This window comes from Pelophylax lessonae, assembly GCF_965119305.1.
Source record: "Pelophylax lessonae genome assembly, chromosome: 1".
NCBI classification, from domain to species: Eukaryota; Metazoa; Chordata; class Amphibia; order Anura; family Ranidae; genus Pelophylax; species Pelophylax lessonae.
The window spans coordinates 74,504,873-74,527,729 of NC_138768.1; the positions used below are offsets into that span (position 1 = coordinate 74,504,873).

At 41.9% G+C, this 22,857-nt stretch overlaps 1 protein-coding gene across 1 annotated transcript in view; it reads right to left on the reverse strand.

Moving 5' to 3' along the window:
• The window catches only part of LOC309544999 (alanine--glyoxylate aminotransferase 2, mitochondrial-like), a 99,847-nt gene extending 84,249 nt beyond the window's left edge, over positions 1–15,598 (reverse strand). Inside the window, exons 1-2 of the mRNA XM_082244062.1 lie at positions 15,441–15,598; positions 3,759–3,832 (exon numbers count right to left, since the gene is read on the reverse strand). Of these exons, the coding sequence (XP_082100188.1) occupies positions 3,759–3,832; positions 15,441–15,519 (153 nt within the window). The 5' untranslated portion in view covers positions 15,520–15,598. The remainder of the gene's footprint in view (positions 1–3,758; positions 3,833–15,440) is intronic.
• Between the last annotated feature and the right edge of the window lie 7,259 nt (positions 15,599–22,857).

Sequence of the window (22,857 nt, forward strand, 5' to 3'; positions counted from 1 at the left end):
TAAAAAGAGCATTGAACAAACATTGCTCAGGTATTACAATATAATGTAAATAAAATGTCCATGCTGCACCCACCCACATTTGTCATTTCTTGCAGTGGGTGCGGAAGCGGGAGCAGGCACCATCATGGCACCATTTGGATTAGCCCTGGCCCTGGTGCTTAGGTTTAATGGCTCCAATATTCCACTGGTGGAGTTGGAGGAGAGACTAGAGAGTGCTGCGTGCCTCTACCGGGTTCCTGCCCGGTTTATCCCAGAATGAGCCTTTAACTCCTTGGAGGATGACGGCAATCGGTAACAGCCCGGCAGAGGACTAAGCCACACTGGAACAAATTGTGACGCACCTTGAGGGTTTGCTCGGAGAAAATATGAACTGTGGCATAGATTTTTTGTCTGGAGACAACAGGAGAACGAGAGCATCACACACTTTGGGGTGGTGCTCCAGGACCTCTGGAAACAGCTGGAAAGTAGGACACACTGCGTGGATATCTCGAATATAGGCCACATTCTAAGAGGCCAAATCGTGCCAGGACTGAAAAGAGTCAGAAGGGCTCTGTAGGAGCGAATTAGAGTACATCTCTTTTCATTATATTGTGGTGGACAGGGTTGCACAGGAACCGGAAGATGCTAGGGCAACGGTAGCAGTGACCAATAAATATGATGTGTCTGTACTACTGCGTATGTGCGACCAGCCATCTTGTGCATGCGCGGTGGAATTTTGGGTCCCAGACTGGGAGATGCTACACGCCAGGCATTGGACCTGCAGTGTGCGGTGTTGTCTCCCTGGAGGGAGTATTTAGGATGGTCTTGTGGGCTGCTTGTGGAGGCACTTGGCAGTGTTGGTCCATGTTGGCTTAGGATTGCCTGTAAGTTATAGTGCTGGGCTTAGTTAGGGTTTGCATTCTTTTTTTGTGGGTTCTGCTTTCTAAAGGTTCTCTCTGTTCTTGTTTTACTTGCAGATGCTAAGGGTTGGTTGCTGTTGGTCACTTGCAATCTGTGGGATTACTATCCTGATCCTACTCACATTTTTTTTTTTTTTTTTTTGCTGTTTAGGATTTTGTTACGCTGGGACCTGAGGCCTTATTGGGGAGTTTGTTTGCTTGGATAAAATAAAACATTTTTTGCTTCATAGTTTTGTACTTCTTAATATAAACTAGTGGCACAGGGACAGGCCCTGAGATCAGCTACACAAGGACCTAACCAACCACAGACTATGGTTGCCCCAAGCTCAGTGATGTCTGCCATTGTCAATAGACTGGAGGTCCCATGCCTCATTGACACCGGGTTGGAAGTCACAGTCATGGAGTATGATTTCTATATTCATCAGTTCTTGAAGCAGCCATAACCTTATTGGATGAGTTAAATACAAGTCACTGCTGGAAGAGCTGAACATTCCTTTCAAGGACTTTCCCCTGCCACAGCAAAGGCTGTTACACCAACTGTTAGAGAAGCACCTTCTGGTCTTAGCTGCCAGCCCAGATGACTACAGGTATACAGAGGCCATTGACCACCCATTTCCACCTATCCGGGAGTGAAACCGTCACATTCCCTTAGCTCCCCCAGCTGTGCCAGGAGGCCAAGGACTTGTTTTGCAATATGCTGCAAAGCAGGGTAATCCAGGAGAGTCACAGCACTTGGGTCCTGGTGATAAAGAAAGATGAAAGCCTACGGTTCTGTGTGGACTATCACAAGTTAAACGCCTGCACCCGTTACTTTAGGTAGAGGAATCACTGATGGCATTGGGGCAGGCCAAGTACTTTTCTTTCCTTGGCATGGGGAGCGGCAAGTTCATTAAGAGATCAGGATTGTGAAAAGACTGCTTTTATCATGTCCTTGGGACTGTTAGAGATGAACCATATGCCCTTTGAGCTGAGCAATGCCCCTAGCACCTTCCAACGCCTAATGGAAAAGTGCCTTGGAGACTTCAACTTTGAGACTGTGCTAGTCTACCGGGGCGATATCATAATTTTCTTCAAGACTTTTGAGGATCCTGCCCAACACTTGGACCAGGTGTTGGTGAAATACCAAAAATCAAAGAGACAGCAAAAACAAGTGGGAGTGTACCCCCTATTGGGTGGAAGGGCAGCCCTTCCCTCTAACTTCAGTGTATGATGTAGTCTCAGAAGGACCTAACCCCATTAAGAAACATCTTCACTGTAACCTGCTGAGGCCAGGTGGTGACTCCACCAAGCCAGCTGGAGACAGAGACAGTCCGGCCACCACAAAGAGTACCACAGACTGTCCAGATCTAGTTGAGGAGTCGATTTTAGGCTACAGTGAAAAGGGTGTGGAGGATAGCTTTCACCCTCCTGTGGTGCCAGAACTTTAACCAGAATATGATTTCCTGCAGCCTGACTCCCCAGAGGACACTATTGCTCGTAGCCGTTTGGCCTGCTGGCAATTTTCTGCAAGATAATCTGATGCTGTTGTGCCCTAACCATGTTCATTGTGTTGCTCCTGCTTTTTACTGTGTTTCGATGCCAAGGACAGCATCTGTCAATAAGGGGGGAATTGTGGGCAGGTGCAGTCTGTTGTTTCCCTTGCAGGTGGCGCTCAGCCACAGCGGTATGCAGAGGGAGAGGAAGTCAGGAGGCATGTGGTTCCTCTATGATTTCCTGAGTCACTGGGGCAGTGGTCCGATTGGTTGCCTATATAACTCAGACAGCCATCTCAGGTGTGGCAGAGTCTATTTAGGACCCTGGCCACTGGATTTGGTACACATTCGCATGTGGGTAGTGTAGGTACAGGTCATCCATCTATCAGGGACAGTATTATAGCAGGGAAAGGTTCAGACGAGTAGGAAAAGTTTAGGGCTCTGCACTCTTGTGGCTCTGAGTGGCCAGGCCGCAATCTGCCCCTCCCGACAGACGCTGTCAGTTCAGCTGAAGTCTGCTCCGCTACATGCTGTTGGTCTCTGTAGGTGCTCCCCCGTCAATACAAGTTCTACCACTTGCACCTGGACTGTGTGTGTTATTGCCACCGCACCACGCTGCACCCACCCACAGGTGGCTACCATATTCAGGCCCCTCTTAACAATTTCCATGCCTTGGTTACTTTTAGTAAGCGGATGAATAATGGGTCTCGATTTTCAAAGTGTCTGAAGGAAGACGTGTCTCAGGCTATGTTGTCTGTCTGTATCAACTATTCAGAATCTCTATTTCTGGTATAATAGAATAAATGAACTCTCATTTGTTGCTGTGAGGAACACAAACTGCTTCCAGACCCTTTACATAAATTAGAAAACACTCTCTACTTTTCTGATGCTTGCAAATATAAATACATGTTAATGTCTATTGAAGTCCAAGTATGTTTTTGGACTGAGAGTATAAACCTAAAGAAAATCTGCGCAAGAACATGTAAACTCCATACAAATAGGATTCTTAAAGAGGAAGTAAACTTCCTCTGCAAACATTTACCTATAGATAAGCCTATAATAAGGCTTACCCATAGGTAGTGTAAAGATATCCTACACGCCTACCGTCTAGGAGTTTATTTACGAGATATGCAGCCAGTGACATCACTGGCGCATGCGCTCTGAAGGAACGGTTACAGGTGTTGTTCTTTCCGAGCCCCGTGCCGTGAACGATGCATACTAGCTCATTATGTCTTTGTCTTACAGGGGTTTTTTTTTTCATTATTTCTTAGAGTTTACAACAACCTCTTTAATAAGAATTATACTCAGGACCCTAGCGCTACAAGGCAGGAATATTAACCACCATACTACCATACACAGCCATCGAATGTTAACAGTGATACCTTACCTTATACTCCTCTGGTATAAAATCACATGGGGGCATTTTTGGTTTCTCATTGCTTGATAAACACCTGAAAGAAACTATTGACTATAATCAGTGTCAGCATGAGAGTAATATACAAAATATACTGACAGAAGATATAAAACATTGAAGTAGTAATAAAAAAAGAAGAAAGACAATTTGCTTAAAGTATAACTAAACTAGACTTTTTTTTGTTAAGTTTTGGATAAGGTGGAGCGAGAATAAAACATCTTTCAGATTTTATTGCTGTCTCTGCCCCCATTAGGGAGATTCACCCTCTCTATTTGCCCTGTTTACCATTAATACCAAAAGTGAAAGTAAAAGAAAATTCCAAATTTGGTGGGAAGGATTGGGCAATCTTGTGATCACTATGATTGGCTGTCACAGTGGTCACATTATCAGGAGCCAGTACCACTGTCTAACGATCATTAGCAGAGACCGGGAGCTGGCTGGTCACTATGCTGGGAGCATTCAATGAGCTTGTCCTCAGCACAGAAAGCACGGCCAATCCTTTGATGCATATGTGCGGGACGTGGGCATTAAAACCCAACCTCTCTACTGCTGCAGATATGTGTAATGTGGGCAGCAAGAGGCTAAGGATAACTATTACCCTTTTAAGTGATTTTGCTAGCACCATACAAACGTATAGTTATCCTTTAACATATATGTTTTCTTTCAAGCAGATTTTTGGTGATAAAAACAAAGCTTGCCTAATATGTCATAAATAGCAACTTTACAGTAACAAAAAAAAAAAAAAAAAGCCTGTAGTAAATTGAATGTACTTTTCCCCAGCTTCCGTACAGCTACGGATGACATGCTACTTCCAATGAGATCCCGGAGAATGCTGATGTAACACCCTCCTACTTATGTTGTTAGGCAAATTCAGTTCTTTTTGGCTCCTCTGTAATCAGTGGAGCAGTTGTTGATTTATTTTGACTGTTTTGGATTTTTACAGGCTGCAGGTTTGCTTGCTCTCCCCTGCCTTCTTGAGATTTCTAGAACATAGGGAGTGGGGCAAGGCAAATGGACAGCATGAATATTAATGGTGCTGCAGTCAATCCCTGGGGGTGGGGGGGTCCTGAAGGTGGCTGAGAAGCACATAAATAGTATGAGTTTTAGAACATTAGGCTCCTCCTCTTGAAGGGATTCCACCTGTCCAGATGGGAATGGCAACTACCCCCCCCCCCCCAAGGCATTCTACTGATTAAAGCAATCCAAGTCCAATCTTTGGCAGAGCCAGGGGGCCTACACCTGAAAATTTTCTCTGACACCCTGAGACTTCATCTAAGGATCCAATCCGCACAGCCTCACTAGGAGGCACCTTGGTGGGCACACCTGCTCTCCTGGCCTCATGAGTACTACATGATTACAAGATTTTGAAGACTTTGTACTCAGGATAGGACTCCTCTCCTGAGGGGTTCCTACCTCTGGCCTCCCCTAGTTTATTGTGGGAATATTGTACTTTGAACATAGCAGAAGATCTGTTCTATTAGGATTAGTGTGCAGTGACTGAGATTTTGACCATCACCAACCAGTGGCCCTCTTGGGGCTAGTGCTTCACTGAGAATACCACATCTTGTGGGGGAAATGCTCCAGTACAATGTAGGAGTGTCTTCTCGCGGGGTTTGGGTTACTCAGTATTTTCTGGGATCTTGGCGGAAGAAAGATGATGTCACCCTTGCCTAGGCACAGCAGGTAGAAGCTGGTACTATGATGAGTACTTTTAATAGCTTTTTACCCTGCAGCATTTTTTACTATAAAGCTGCTATTTATGACAGTGGAGGGGCCCAAATATATTACATTAAGTTCTATTTTTCTTTACTGCAAGGTGCACTTTAGTCATTATGTTTACATCTACTGTACGTTAATAAAGAGCATTATAAATCAGCTCGAAAATTAGTATTAACCCCTTCATCAACCACTTTCTGGCAAACTAATGGGGCATCAAAACAGTCTAAAACTATCTAAGGTTTTATCTGATAGAAGTTACAACAAGATAGAATTGAAGCAGCCAAAATAACAGGAATGAGTATAAATATGAATAGTTCATTAAAAGGTAAAATAGCAAAACCAGCTTTTATATCCAGCTTCTATTCAGAGATTTTTTTTTCTCCTCGCAATACTTTTTCTGCCACTAGATGTCCTCAGTCTGATGGGCAGCAGCAATCAACCCGCTTACTCTGAGCCCAAGTCATGGACCTTTCCCAGCCTCTGTGACTGGACAGTGAAAGGAGAACCACAACAGTGATGAGCTTGTCTCTCCATCAATCTGCTTATCTCACTTTGTGCTGGGATCGCGCTGCATAGGGGGGAGCCCTCTGCACAGGGGCTGGGGTCTCACCGAGCGCCCCTGGTCCTGTACTAACAATTGGGACCCTGAACTCCCAAATCCGAGTCACCTGATTGCTATGGTAGCCTCTGATTGGCTTCCACAGTGATCAGTCACTGTGAAACCCACCCCTGTGTTTTTCTCTCTCTGTGATTGGAGAGGAAATATACAACGTATCTTAATCTTTCCTTGCAGAGAAAAGGAAAAAAGTGTTTGTAAAAAATAAAATATTAATGAATAAATAAATAATAGAAAACAAGATAAAAAATAAAGAAAAAATACCTAGATCAAGGTTTGATCTAGGTCAGTGGCAGGGTTAGTGTTTGGGTAAGGGTCAAAGGTCATGGTCAAAGGTCAAGGTCAGTTTATTTTGGGCAGGATTTTTTTGAATTAGCATCAGTTAGTGTCAGTGTGTTTTAGGTAGGACAAATAGGACAAAAAAAAAGCAAAATACGTACTATTGTTTTTGGGCACAAACAACAATTGACATGCACATATGTGGTATTGCTGCGACCGTCAGGAGCAAGAGAATTTATTTTTGGTTGTTCTTTGGTGGTTCTGGTAGTAACAAGAAATATACTGGAGATCAGGAGATATCTATAACCATTTGCTATCAAATAAAAGCCCAATTTGTCCTGAAAAAAAAACAAGGTATAATCCACCTGGATGCACAAAGCAGTTGTGATGATTTGTACTGTTTTACTAACATATATCAGAATTGCTAAATTGTACTTAGGCATTTCGATTCGTTTTATCCTTAGGCATGAAGGGGTAAAAATATGGGCAAATCTATCCATTTTACATTGCTGTCCGTGTCCCCATTAGAGAGATTCACCCTCTATATTTGTCCTGTTTACCGTTATTATCAAGAGTGAAAACAAAAGGAAAGCCAAAATTTTGGGTTGTCACCAGAATAGGAATATAGGGGAAATCTTTCAATGGTGACACTAGTTTCGGTGACACTGGTTCTGGTTCCTTTACTTTGCAGGGATTTCCTCTCCCTTCCTGTTTTGGCTATGGGACAGGAAGTGAAGGGAAATCACACCAATGGGACAAAAAAAAAAAAAAAAAAAGAACTGACGGGTTATAGCCCTCCTTTACTCTGACCAAAATGAAAAAAAAAGTTGTGCCTATAGTTCTACTTTTAAACAAGCAGAAAGTTGGGGGAGCAAACCCTGTACATGTATTTCTAAAGCTGGTGCAGCTATGAACCAAGTGACATGCATATTAAAAAAGAATAGCGCACACATGCAAAAGAAATGACTATCAAATATGAAGACAATCCATAAATAAAAATGGGGATTTAGTCCCACCATATGGCCATATCGTGCTCAAGCCCACCACTGCGTCAAAGTATCCCATTGTCAGTGATGAGATGTGCTAATGCACTACATGGGACTCCTCCTATATCTACTTGATAGTGGACTCTGATAGAGAACAGGTGTGTGTGTGTGTGTGTGGGGGGGGGGGGGGTGCTCAACCCCAGAAGTCTGGTCAGACCGAATACATAATAAACAAAAAAGTTCTACTTTTAGGCCCCTTTCACACATGCCGCTCAGATCCGCCTGTCAGTTTTTCAGGCAGATCTGATCGGATGCCCCATACATCTCTATATGTCCGCTGACATCCAATCCGATCCTGTCTGTCAAATCCGGACGGATGGAAACCCTATTTTCCATTTATCTGGCGGATCGAATGAGAACAGACAGGCGGTCCGTTCTCATCCGATTCCCCCATAGAGGAGAGCGGGGATCTGACACCTCCGTCTCCGCACACAGAGCTGAGACGGTGCTGTCACCTGCCTGCTCAGCGCAGGATCGATCCCCCGCTGACCAGAAAACAGAATGGACAGGATCGGACATGTGTGAAAGTGTTAGCATACAAGGTTTGTATTTAATCAGCAACAACCACTGTATGTCATTGCTGTGTGCCTATTACATTGTATGACCACTAGATGGCAGTGTTACATTTGTGAGTTCATGTTTTGTCTATGCCTCAAAAGAGTAATAAAAAGTTTAGTTCCTGCTCCGAAAGAGAAAGCAGCGTACAGTGAATCAACAGACTGTCTGCCTGTGCTTTGTTTAGCCCCAAAAAGGTTATATCTAACAGGTTATGGGCCCAGGACATGTTACAGAAGTCCAGGATATAATACAGATTACCGCTGGATATAGCCAGATACAGTGAGCTAAAGCAAGTGAGTACAGGAGACAGCAACAGAAAGACAAACAGCAGAAATGGCTGCTGCCATCCCCTCAGCAAAGTTCTCCATTGCAAATCTGACAAATCAGAACTACCAATCTTGGAAATTCAAGATGAAAATGCTGCTTATAAGAGAAGGTACGTGGAAATGTATAAATGAATCAAGACCTGCACAGCCCACAGAGGAGTGGTTAGACAGAGATCAGAAAGCACAGAGCACGATCTCCCTGTGCATAGATGATGATCAAATCATACATATATGTAACTGTCAGACTGCTAAAGACATGTGGGAAGAGTTACAGAAAGCACATGAAAGAGTTAATCTCAGCAATAAACTGTATTTAATCAGAAAGCTCTATCAAACTAAGCTACAGAAAGACCAGGGCATGCAGGACTATATAAGACAGACCTTAGAGATGGTGGAGAGACTGAGAGGGATTGGAGAAGAGATAAAAGATTTCCATGTTGCAGCGCTGTTATTACGTGGACTTCCTAAAAGTTATGAGACACTTGTCACAGCACTAGATGCACGTCCAGATGATGATCTGACACTGGAATATGTTAAAGGCAAGCTTGTGGATGAATACAAGCGCAAAACTGAAAGCATGAGTAATGTGAGTGTGTGTTCAGAGACAGCTTTAAAGACAAAATTCAAAAATAAACACAGTAACGTGCAGCCAGAAAAGCGGGAATGCTTTGTGTGCAAGAAACCAGGACACCTAAAAGCAGATTGTAGAATCTGGAAAGCTAGAATGCAAAAACAAAGTGCATTACAACAAGCTAAGAATGTCACAGAAACAAAGGAGTATGCATTCGGATCCAAAAATGGTGTCACCTCTGTGCAAGCATGGTGTGTGGACTCAGGTGCTACAAGTCACATGACAAATGACCGAAGTTTCTTCACTCAGCTTGATGAAAGCAAAACAGAAGGGATAACTACAGCTAATGGACAATTTATGAAATCAGTGGGAATAGGAGATGGCTTTCTATACTGTCCTATCTCTCCAGATATCACTAAAAGGATCCATATGAGGAATGTTCTGTATGTGCCAGATCTTGAAAGCAACCTTTTGTCAGTAAAGAAACTCACTAACCAAGGCAATGTAGTCACATTTCAGGGTGACAGTTGTATCATAACAAAAGGGGATTGCTTGCTTGCAAAGGCTAAAATCATAGATGAACTGTATCAGCTGAACTGCAGTGAAATGGTTAAAATAGCCAAAGAGCATAAACATTCAAACTGCATCCACACTTGGCACAGACGATTGGGGCACAGAAATTCTGATACAATAAAGAAAATAGTTGAGAATAACTATGCAAGTGGTATTAAGATTAATCCATGTGATCACATAATGATTTGTACCAGCTGTATTAAAGGAAAAATGGCAAGGACACCTTTTCCCAAGCAGACCAACAGCAAATCCCAAAAACCTCTGGACTTAATACATTCAGATCTTTGTGGTCCAATGAAAACTATGACTCCAGGAAAGAAAAAATACTTCCTGACCTTCATTGATGATTACTCCAGGTATACCACAGTATTTCTACTTCACAATAAAGATGAAGTGCCAGAGAAATTAGAAGAGTATCTCGCTCAAGTAAATAATATTTTTGGCGGAATGCCCAGAGTACAGATAATGGCTCAGAATATACAAGTGGTAAAACACAAGCCATTCTCAGGAAGCATGGAATTATGTTCCAGACAACAGTTCCATATAACCCAGAGCAAAATGGAGTTGCAGAGAGAATGAACCGCACACTGTGTGAAAGTGGGAGGAGCATGCTATTTGATGCTGATATGCCAACTACATACTGGGGAGAAGCTATCACAACTGCATGTTATCTTCAAAATCGTTTGCCGGGAAAAGCGACAACAAAAACTCCATATGAACTGTGGAACAAAAGGAAACCAGATTTAAGACACATCAAAATTTTTGGAAGTAAAGCCTATGTACACATTCCAAAAGAAAAACATACAAAATGGGATGCATGTGCAAAAGAAGGTGTGCTTGTGGGGTACAGTGAATCTCAAAAAGGATACAGGATTTTACATCAAGACACGAACAAAGTAACAGTCAGCAGAAGTGTGATTATTGATGAATGTCCTGTGTGCTCAAAGTTTGAACAACAGACTCAAACTTTTCAAACTGAGAAAGAATCAACATCAGTCACTCAAGAAAATAAGGAAAGTGATACAGAAATAGAAATAACTGCAGAAGAATCAAAAACTGAAACTGAACCAGAAATACCTTCAGTCAGAAAATCAACCAGAATCAATAAAGGTGTTCCAGCTGAACGTTTATCTTACATAGCTCGCAGAGCTGTTCAAACTGAACCAGGTTCATGGAAAGAGATGCAGAAACTGCCAATGCATGAGAAACAAGTATGGTATAAAGCCGCTGATGAAGAAATGACATCACTCAAAGATCTCCAGACATGGACACTTTCAGAGCTACCTCAAGGTAAACATGCCATAGGATGCAAATGGGTTTTTAAAACCAAATGTAACTCTGAAGGGAAAGTTTGTCGGTACAAGGCAAGGCTGGTTGCTAAAGGTTACTCACAGAAGTTCGGTGAGGACTATGATGCTACCTTTGCTCCAGTTGCTAAACAAAGTACTTTCAGAACACTAATGACAGTGGCTGCCATGCGTACAATGATTGTGAAACGATATTAAGACAGCTTTTCTTAATGGTGAAATTGAAGAAGAAATTTACATGTCACAGCCAGAAGGATATTTGAAAAAGGGACAAGAGCATCTTGTCTGCAAGTTGAATAAATCTCTTTATGGCCTTAAGCAATCAGCTCGAGCATGGAACCTGAAGATTAATCAAGTTCTACTAAATGAAGGATTTACAAGAAGTAAAGCTGATCCTTGCCTATATGCTAAACAAGTAGACACTGAGTGGATGTATCTGCTAATTTATGTAGATGACCTGATCATTGCTCACAAAAACGACAATGAAATTGCAAAGTTAACAGGAGTACTCAACAAGCACTTTGAAACTAAAGACCTAGGTGAAGTGACATATTATCTTGGAATTGACATCCAGCGTGAGAAAGATGGAAGTTTCCTGTTGAATCAGAGTGCAAAAATTGAATCTATTCTTCAGCAATTCAATATGACAGAGGCGAAAGGAGCAAGCACACCTATGGATACAGTCTATCCAAAGTTATAAGGAGAAGATGATCTTCTCACATCCAATAAACAATACAGACAAGCAGTGGGGGCACTTCTCTACATTGCTTTGACAAAGCCACTAGCTAGAACCAGATTTGTGGATCTTAGATCAGAAATGGGATTGACATAGATAGTAGTTGTTGAGTGGGGGTGTTAGCATACAAGGTTTGTATTTAATCAGCAACAACCACTGTATGTCATTGCTGTGTGCCTATTACATTGTATGACCACTAGATGGCAGTGTTACATTTGTGAGTTCATGTTTTGTCTATGCCTCAAAAGAGTAATAAAAAGTATAGTTCCTGCTCCGAAAGAGAAAGCAGCGTACAGTGAATCAACAGACTGTCTGCCTGTGCTTTGTTTAGCCCCAAAAAGGTTATATCTAACAGAAAGGGGCCTAAGCAATATTTCATTTAATTATAACAGAAAGTGCTGTCCTTGAACTTTAGACTTTTTTTTCCCCTTTGCCTGGAATAGCTTGTGTTTGTTCAATCCATAGAAAGGCTATTTATTAAAAAGTAACTCCGTAGGCAGAAGACAAAGGCTGCTGGTTCTGTTTATAACAGGAGGAGGAGCGCTGATCAGAAGAGTCACATTATTCATGAAATGTTTCAGAATGTGCAGTCCTTTAAATAAACACTTTCTGTATGCTGCACAGAAACAATTGCATGGTAAGTACCTAACCTTTAGTAGTTTTGTTTTTTCCAAACCTCTTCCTTTAGGGTGCTTGTTGCATGACAATGATGAAGATATTATTGAAAGAGATTTAAAGAGGCACTTCAGTCCTTTAGTAAAAAAAAACGAAAGCGATATTAAACCCAAAAGCAAAAATGTAATCAGGGCTGCTGTTAAAAATCATGGGGCCCTTTACAGCGTACCTAACAGGGACATTTGCAGGGGGGTGGTGGTGCCAATACCAATCCCCCTGCACTACAGGGTGAGCCACAAGAGTCGGTAATAAGGCAGTACTGCCGGCCCTCCTGCTTGGCAGGTGCCAGGCCCCCCTTTTGAACTGATGGGGCCTGGGCCCAGTACAGGAGGGCTGGCTGTACTGCCTTATCAGAGGCCCTAAATATAATATATTGCAGCTTACCAATCATTAGATTGGCTGCATTTGTTTCCTTTCTTAACCACTTCTGGACCGGAAGGGTTTGCCCCCTTAATGACCAGGTACATATTTTGCAATTCGTGCAACCCTGTACCTAAATAAAATTGATGTCCTTTTTCTCCCACAAATAGAGCTTTCTTTTGGTGGTATTTGATCACCTGTGCGATTTTTAATTTTTGCGCTATAACCAAAAAAAAAGCGACAATTCTGAAAAAAAAAAAAAATTTCACATTCAGCTATATAACATTCCCCCCAAAAAATTTAAAGATCAATTTGTTTTCATCCTTTTGGGCTAATTTGTATTCTGCTACATATTTTTGGCAAACAAAATCCCAATAAGCGTATTGTGATTGGTTAGCGCAAAAGTTATCGCATCTACAAACTAGGGGAAAGGTTTGTCAGTTTTATATATTTGATAATTTTTTTACTAGTAATGGCGGCAATCTGCGATTTTTAGTGGGACTGCGACATTGCGGTGCAAACCAATCAAAATACGCTTATTGCGATTTTTTTTACCAAAAATATGTAGCAGAAAAGAAATTGGCCTAAAATGTTAAAAAATTTTGATTTTTACATTTTTTTTGGAGAATTTCATATGTGAAAATATTGTTATTTTTTTCAAAATTGTCGCTCTTTTTTTGTTTCTAGCGCAAAAAATAAAAATCGCACAGGTGATTAAATACCACCAAAAGAAAGCTCTATTTGTGGGAAAAAATGGACGTCAATTTCGTTTGGGTACAGCGTTGCACGACCGCGCAATTGTCTGTTACAGTAACGCAGTGCCGAATCGCAAAATAGGGCCTGGTCATTGAGCAGCCAAATCCTCCAGTCTTAAAGTGGTTAAGAGTGAACAAAACAGGCAGGCATGCCTATTTTTACTGCCCCCAGCCGCAAGTCTGAATGAACAAGCAAAAAATTTGGGGGGAGCATACCCATGTATTTCTAAAGCTGCTGCAGCTGTGAACCAAGAGACATAATTATTAGAAAAGAATAGCGCACACATGCAAAAGAAATGCGAGGTTGAGCACCCCACCCCACCCCCACACACACCTGTGCTCTGTCAGTGTCCACTGTCAGGTAGATATAGGAGGAGTCCCCCGCAGTGCATTTGCACATCTTTCCGAGCAAGGAGTGTTGTCTCCAAGGGTTAGAATGGCTGGATTCATCTCTTTTTTATGGATAGTGTAGGACCCACTGATAATGGGGTACTTTGACGCAGTAGTGGGCTTGAGCACTATATGGCCATATGGTGGGACTAAATCCCCATTTTATTTATGGATTGTCTTCAAACTTGGTAGTAATTTCTTTTGCATGTGTGCGCTATTCTTTTCTAATAAGCAAGTCTGAATGAGCCTAAGTGTTGGTTCACACTACAGCGGCACGACTTCGGGGGCGACCTGTGAAGTCGCGTGCACCGCGACTTCGGCGCGACTTGCACGAACGTCACATAATGGAAGTCAATGCAAGTTGCTCTGATGTCGCCCCAAAGTAGTACAGGAACTATTTTTTAAGTCGGAGTGACTCGAGTCGCTCCTATTAGAACGGTTCCCGTAGCACACAATGGACCGCGACTTGTCAGGCCGACCAGTCGCCTGACAAGTCGCAGTAGTGTGAACCGACACTAAGTGCTGGTTCACACTACCGCCGCACGACTTCGGGGGCGACCTGTGAAGTCGCGTGCACCGCGACTTGCACGGACTTCACATAATGGAAGTCAATGCAAGTTGCTCCGATGTCGCCCCAAAGTAGTACAGGAACTATTTTTTAAGTCGGAGCGACTTGAGTCGCTCCTATTAGAACGGTTCCCGTATCACAGAATGGACCGCGACTTGTCAGGCTGACCAGTCGCCTGACAAGTCGCAGTAGTGTGAACCGACACTTACTGTCCTGGGAGAACAGTTTCAAAAGACATGATAAGAAATCTCCAACAGCAAAATAAACTGAGATAAACATCTGAAAGGGGTTCTAATTTTTCTTTCTTTACCTATTTCTTTATTTCCTGGTTCACACCAGGAATCGCACAGGAATGGTCTGCAATCGCACTGCACCACACTTAGCCCTGGTTCACATGGATGCGATATTGGATACATTCCAGAATGTATGGAATTGCATGACAAGTGAAATAACATGATTTTCTATGGAGCCTGTTCACATATATGCAATGCGTTTTTAACAAGGGTCCTGTGCCTGTTTAGAGCAGTGCGATTTTCTTCTCCATACACCTGAATGGAGAGAGAGAGAGAGAGTGAGAGGAGAAGAGAAGAGAGAGAATGAATAAAGCATTGGAATTGCATCTGCACCACATCAACTCCTCGCAATGGATGTGCTCCTAGAAATCGCACTTGAAAACTGATTCAAACTGCACCACATAAGCGTGAACCAGGGCTAAAAGTAGTGCATGCACTAGTTTTGGAAATGCACTGCAACTGGATTTATAGTACTTCTGTACCATGCGATCCAATGCAGGCAAACGCACTGTGTTTGTGACCTGCGTTTGGGGTGTCATTATCATTGCATTGCTTGCTGCAAATTGCAATGGCAGTGCAAGGCAGTGCGTTTTGAAAGCGGTGCGGGAAACCCATGTTCTGCGTTCTGGTGTGAACACGTCCGGAGAGTTCTCCTCATTTCCTGTCTGCGCTTTCAGTAAGTGAGTGGAAATCTCTCTAAGGAGCCTTTCATACCAATAAAAACCCACAGGGGTTCTAATCCTTCCTCATTCTACCCAAAAAATAAATAAGCAGTTTGGGCTGGACATACACGAGTGGCCAAGCCATGAGTGTTTCATCAGTTAGCTTGTCTACGTTCTGTTTCAAGTAATCATTTGATTTGTTAGCACTGAGAGTGACTTACCTGTGCAGTGGCGGAGCGGTTTGAACAGTTTATGGTTCCCCTTCATTATTGCACCTGCCATGGTTCCAGGGAGCCTCATGTCAGAAAGCAGACAGGAATGTGCTGGGGACGAGGATCAGCTCTGCTTGTGTAGAGTTACACACATAGCTGAGATTGGGAGAGAGGAGGAGGAAGAGGAGGAGGAGGAGAGGGCGGCTGTCAACCCTTCACCCTAAGCTATACATTATTTCTAAGAACTGACCCTCTGCCAAACACTATACAATGCTGGCTGCACCAACACTAAAAATTACCACACACGACTCGATACGATCGTTCAATCGATCAATCAATGCAACAAAAATGATGGAATTGAATGTGAAGTGTAAATCATAGAATTTACATTCGATCAATTTGGTAAACTTTTAATTGATTTAGATGCTGGCTAGACAAGGTGGAAATGTATCAATTGTTTCTGATGGATCAAACAAATATCTGAGTGCGTCTGATGACGTAATAGTGATCAATTAAATGATCGTTTGCAATTGTTTCTGATAGCTCATGTTTTCCATCAATACTATATGTGCTGCATCATTCAATAGTTTTAATTGATGATTAATAGCTTCTTGTTATCACTCATATCAAGATGGAGCACAATTCAATTCAAGGAAAAGAAAGGAGAGAAAAGAAGAAAGGCAAAGAAGAGACATAAAGAATATAGGTGTGGGGGGGGGGGGGGATAAATAAAAGAGAGGAGAGAGAAAAGAAGAAAGGCAAAGAAGAGACATAAAGAATATAGGTGTGTGGGGGGGGGGGGAGATAAATAAAAGAAAGGAGAGAGAAAAGAAGAAAGGCAAAGAGGAGACATAAAGAATATAGGTAAGGAGAGGGGGGGGGGGGAATAAAAGAAAGGTGAGAAAAAAAAAGGACGGCAAATGGAAGTCAGAAAGGAAGTAGAGGGAGAGAGGAAGGTAGGAAAGAAGGAAAAAAAGAAGGAAAGAAGGACGGAAGGAAGGGAAAAATAAAAATAAAAGTAATGAGAGATAAGAAGGAAGGCTAAGGAGAGACATAAAGAATACTGTAAAGTGAAAGGGGGGGGGGGGGGTAAAAGAAAGGTGAGAAAAAGAAGGAAGGCAAATGGAAGGCAGAAAGTAAGTAGAAGGAGAGAGGAAGGAAGGAAGAAAAAAAAGGGAAAGAAGAAAAACAAAAAAAATGAGGGAAAAGAAGGAAAGCAAAGGAGATGTAGAAATGATGTAGGAGGAGGAAAGAAAGAAGGAAGGGAGGAAAAAAGAAAGATAAAAGAAGAGAAAAAGAAGGAAGGCTAAGGAAAGGCAGAAAAGTGAGCTGGAAGAAAAATGGTAGACATAAGAAAAAGGCAAGGGGAAGGCCAAAAGAAAGTAGGGGGAAGACAATGGAAGAAAAATAAAAGAAGAATATAAAATGAAAGGAAGGAAGGCAAAAGAGAGGCAGAAAGGTAGTAGGAGAAAGAAGGGGAAGGAAGGAAAGAATGGAGAAAGGAGGACAAAGAAAACAAGAAAAGTAAAATTAGGAAGGAAAATAATGGTAGAAAGGTAATAGGCACAAAGCAAGTAGGGGAAGGAAGGAGAGAAGGGAGAGGAAAGAAGAAACATAAATAGAAAGGAGAGAAAAAGAAGGAAGGTAAAGAAAGAGAGAGGAAGGGAGCAAGGAAGGAAGGAAGGAAGGAAGAAGAAATAAAAGGAAAAGAAAGAAGAGAAAAGAGGTAAGGGAAAGGAGAGGCAAAAATTAAGCAGGGGAGGAAGGAGGGAAGGAAGGAAAGAAGAAAAATAAAAGAAAGGAGAGAAAAAGAAGGAAGGCAAAGAGAAGGCAGAATGGAAGTAGAGGGAGAGAGAAAAGAATGAAGCAAAGAAGGGAAAAAAGAAAAATAATAAAAATAAAAGAAATTAGAGAAAAGAAGGCAGGTAAAGGAGAGGCAGAAATGAAGTAGGGGGAGGAAGAAGAGAAGGAAAAAAGGAGGAAAAAGAAATGAAGAATACGAAAAGAGGGGAAGAAAGACAAAAGAGAAGCAGAAAGGTAATAAGGGGAAGAAGAAGGGAAAGAAGAAGGGAAAGAAGGAAGAAAAGTAAAAAGAAATGAGAAAAAAGGAAGGAAAAAATGGTAGAAAGGTAATAGAGGAAGGAAGGAAACAGAAAGGGAAAGAAGAAAAAAAAGAAAGAAGTCAAGGGGGGCAGACAGGAAGCAGAGGGTCAGAAGGAAGGAATTAAGGAACATAAACGGAATGAGAGAAAAGAAGGAAGGCAAATGAGAGGCACAAAGCAAGTAGGGGAAGGAAGGAGAGAAGGGAGAGGAAAGAAGAAACGTAAATAGAAAGGAGAGTAAAAGAAGGAAGGTAAATGGAAGGCAGAAAGGAAGTAGAGGGAGAGAGAGGAAGGAAGAAAGGAAGGAAGGAATGAAGGAAGGAAGGAAGGTAGGTAAACTTGAAGAAGGAAAAGAGGAAAAAAAAAAAAACGGAAAAGGAAAACCCATTTCTGGGGGGGGGGGGGGTTATAAAACACAGGGTATACTTTATGAAAAAGAAATTTGATATTAAATTCACTCTGGGTGCAGCAATAGCGGCGGCTCGTTCAGCATCCCCCTGGAAGGAGTATGGCTCTTTGTTTCACCCACCCTGGACTATGCAGCGTATGACTGGTGAGTAAAGTTCTTGGTACACTGCCTGGCAGTACGCTGCTATGGAGAGAGAAGATTACCTAAGGACCAGAGTCAAGTATGAGAGCAAAGAAAATAAATTCTAATCAAAAATCACCAATGAAGATCGCTGTGATCTGCATTCATTATCAGACACCGGAACATAAATATAGATTATAATCTATATACAGGTATCTCCATGACTGTCAAGTATAAAGAATACCTCCAGATCTCTCAGAGTTGACTGTAAAGATTGTGTATGTTTTATTGTGTAGCTAAGCCCCTCCATCCTCAAGTTCTTTTTTTTTTTTTACATCTTTATTTGTATGTTTTTCTATCATTTTCTTTTATTTTATATTATGCATATACAGTATTTTCAAGGGGAAATAAATAGTATTTTCAGTAAGCACATGTTCTGATTCATTGTAACATTTGCCTGAAAGCCAGTTTTGCCTGAATCTTCACTCGCTCGCTCTTCCGTAATGTGATTACTCTATTTCTCTAGGGTTATGTTCATATGAGAGAATGTGATTTGTAGCCACGCACAAGTCTGATAAGATCAGTTAAAATGTATGACAAGGCAAACAAAAAAAAAAAAACACCCCATACTGTATGTCTTACATTTCCGCACTATAAGCACATTTCCCCATAGTTTTTTCTCTGTGTAACCCCTTCCCTCCCGGCCTGCCCTGGTGTCCCTTTAATAGGGTCTTTATCCTTGGGGGGGGGGGGGGGGGTACACTGCCCAATCAGGAGCTGGTCCTCCTGATTCCCAAATCATTACTAGAGGCTGGGAGCTGTCTATGAAATGCTCAGCACAGAAACCTCGGCCGTCCATGAATGCATATGTGCAAACCTTAGGCCATGAATCTCACCATCTTGCTGCTGCAAATATGTGTTACATGGGGAGGGGGGGGGGGGAGCAAGAGGTTAAAAACCCTGCAAGCACAGAAAACTAACTGACAGTCTACAAAAATATACTCAGCTCCCAAAGTAGAACTACATGCAAAACTTTTGTATTTATTTTGGATAGAGTAGGAGAAGGTTATAACCCCTGTCAGTTTTATATTTGCCATCTGTGTCCCATTGGGGGGATTTGCCTTCACTTCCTGTCCCATAAACAAAACAGGAAGTAAGAGGAAATCCCTCCAAATTGAGGGAATCCCTGGCTGTCCCCAGAACTGGTGTCCCCAATGGAGGATTTCCACTCTTGTTGTTCTGGCGATAACCCAAAATGTGGGATTTTTTTTTTTCATTTTCAGTAATAATGGTAAACAGGACAAGTAGAGAGGGTGAATCTCCCTAATGGGGGCACAGACTGCAAAAAAAAAAAAAAAAAAACTGGCAGGTGTTCTAATCAACTGACAATCTACCCAAAACAAAAACAAAATGTTTTCTCTATAGTTATACTAGTGGGTTAACAACACATAACGTTTTGTGGATTGAGTGGTGTCAGCCCTGCCTATTGTCTTTTTGCTAAACTACTCAACCACTCCTGCTGTCCTCATGTATATCAGTGCTTGTAGACAGGACATTTTAGATTTCTATAATTTTCTGATTTGTTGACAATTGTCAGCAGTAGGGTTGCAACCTTTTCTTCAAGCCAAACCTGAACACTTTGGTGGCGCACAGCAGTTATCTTTTTGCAATATAAATCATAGGATTATAAAAGACCTGGGACTCCTTTTGGTGTCCCAAGGAGAGTAGTAATGTGAACGGTGGGTGTGGCCAAATTGCATTAACAGTGGGAGTGGATTAAAGGGGCGTGGCTAAATAAAACAAATGCATTCTTGAACACATAAAATATGCTTAGATTAATAAAACAAATGTCACTGTAAAATTATGAACTTAGCCTACCTTAAAAGTGGTCGGTGTCAGTAGGGCAGAGGTTGGCATCAGTAGAGTATTATTTCCCAAATTATTATGTTTTAGTATTATTTTTTACTTTTTTTCAGATCCTCAGAGAGTTCTTTGCCATGAGGTGCCATGTTGAACCTCTAGTGACCAGTATGGGAGAATGAGAGCGATAACACCAAATTTAACACACCTGCTCCCTATTCACACCTGAGACCTTGTAACACTAACGAGTCATGGCACCAGGGAGGAAAATGGCTAATTGGGCCCAATTTGGACATTTTCACTTAGGGGTGTACTCACTTTTGTTGCCAGCGGTTTAGACATTAATGGCTGTGTGTTGAGTTATTTTGAGGGGACAGCAAATTTACACTGTTATACAAGCTGTACACTCACTACTTTACATTGTAGCAAAGTGTCATTTCTTCAGTGTTGTCACATGAAAAGATAGAATAAAACATTTACAAAAATGTACTCACTTTTGTGGAATACTGTATATATATATATATATATATATATATATATATATATATATATTTTTTTTTTTTACGAGCCCTGTTGGGGTTCTTTTGTAAAATATCAGGGATCTAAATAGCCCCTTTTGAGACAGAGTAAGGGACTGAGGACAGAGGTAACCCAGTCCCTCTCTCTGACCTCAGCTGCACTGGACAGTGAATGAATGGGAAGTGCTCTGTGCTGAGTGGCTTTCTGTTCATTCACAAACTGAAGCATAGTAAACACAGTTTACTATACTTCAGTTATAAATGGACACAGGGGCTCTTCATCCTGAGGAGGGAAGCTGGCAGCGCTGTGGAGGGAGGGCAGGGGGCATGACATGGGGACATGGGGGAGGACTACTGGGGTGACATTTACTTGAAGTAATCGACTTCTAGTAAATGCCGCCCCCTCCTGTACAGGTGTGACAGGGAGCATGGGGAGCCACAGTCTGGTCTGAATAATGTGTCTGGGTTTCAGGTGGACTGAAACCGGGCCCATGATTAATAATCCGGACTGTCCAGGTGAATCCCGGACAGCTGGCAACCCTAGTCACCAGGACAAATATAGAAAGTCAATCTCCCTGTGGGCACAGACAGAAATGAAAACCTTCCCCTCTCTATCCAGAACTAAAAGTGGAAATGTTGGCTTTACGTACATACACTTTAACCTGAAAATGAGAAATACATCACGTTATCTAATTATTGACCTCTACATGCCTGGACACTATCTTCTTACTGTTAGAATAACCACATTCCAGTATTTTTCAAACATTAAACTGGTCATCTAAAACAAGTTCTGAAGTGGACCTTGAGCTGAAATCTAGGAAAGGTTAACAATTATTGACAAGTAAAGATTAAAATGCCAAATGTGCCCTGACAGTATTTGCATGTTGTCAGCACTTTTGAACCCTCAGTAGATTTGGCAGCCTGAGGGCTCTGGTGGGCAAATGCCAAAGAGGATCACTGAGAACATGTTCCTACAGATGAGCCGAATGCTCCCCCCCCCCCCCCCTCTAGTGTACACTGAATTTTGGGATCCCTCGAAAGACCACAATTGTGATACATTTTGCACACCTTTATGTATACCATACTGTATATGTATCCCAGATCAAGCTGCAATGCAAAACACTGTCAAAAGGGCTTGCGCCAGTCCATAGTTACATAGTTAGTCAGGTTGAAAAAAGACACAAGACCATCTGGTTCAACCAAAAAAAAAAAAAAAAAAACCGTATTGAAAACCCAACCATACAATCCCATATACACAATCCTATACCCACAGTTGATCCAGAGGAAAATTCCTTCCTGATCCCCCGAGAGGCAATCGGATATTCCCTGGATCAACTTTACCTAAAAAAAATATTTTAGTACCCATTTATATTATGTACACCCAGGAAAGAATCCAGGCCTTTTTTAAAGCAATCTACTGGGCTGGCCAGAACCACCTCTGGAGGGAGTCTATTCCACATTTTCACAGCTCTTACTGTGAAGAAACCTTTCCGTATTTGGAGACAAAATCTCTTTTCCTCCAGACGTAAAGAGTGCCCCTGTGTCCTCTGTGATGACCTTACAGTGAATAACTCAACACCAAGTTCACTATATGGGCCCTTTTTGTATTTATACATGTTGATCATATCTCCCCTTAATCTCCTCTTCTCAAGAGAGAATAAATTCAGTTCCTCTAATCTTTTTTTATAGCTGAGCACTTTCTCCAGTTCCCCGATATCCTTTTTAAGAACTGGTGCCCAAAACGGAACTGCATATTTCAGATGAGGTCTTACTAATGATTTGTACAGGGGTAAAATGATCTCTCTCTCTGGAGTCCATGCCTCTGTTAATACAAGAAAGGACTTTGCTTGCTTTTGATCTACCAGAAAACCCAGATCCTTCTCCGCTATGGATTCCTCCAGTTCTACTCCACCTAGCATGTATGATGCTTTCCAAGCCAGTAGACTTTACCTTACACATTAAGTCCACATAAAGAATTCACCTTGACATGATTACATACCTGCTAAACGAAGAGGCAACATGCTGCAGTAGAATTAAACCCAAAACAAAAAAATGTACACTGCTCAAAAAAATTAATGGAACTTTTTATAGCGATTAAACTCCTGTGATAATGATCTGGTCAGTTAAGTAGCAGATGGGGTTGTTAATCAGTTTCTGCTGCTTTGGTGTTAATGAAATTAACAACAGGTGTACTAGATTGGCAACAATGAGACAAGCTCCAAAATAGGAATGGCTTTACAGGTGGAGGCCACTGACATTGTTTTTCCTAATCCCTACTCATCTTTTCTGCCTGTTTTTCACTAGTTTTGCATTAGCTACGGTCAGTGTCACTATTGGTAGCATGAGGCAATACCTGGACCCTATCTCTATAGGCACAGGCAGTCCAACTATTCCAGACTGGCACATCAATACTTTTA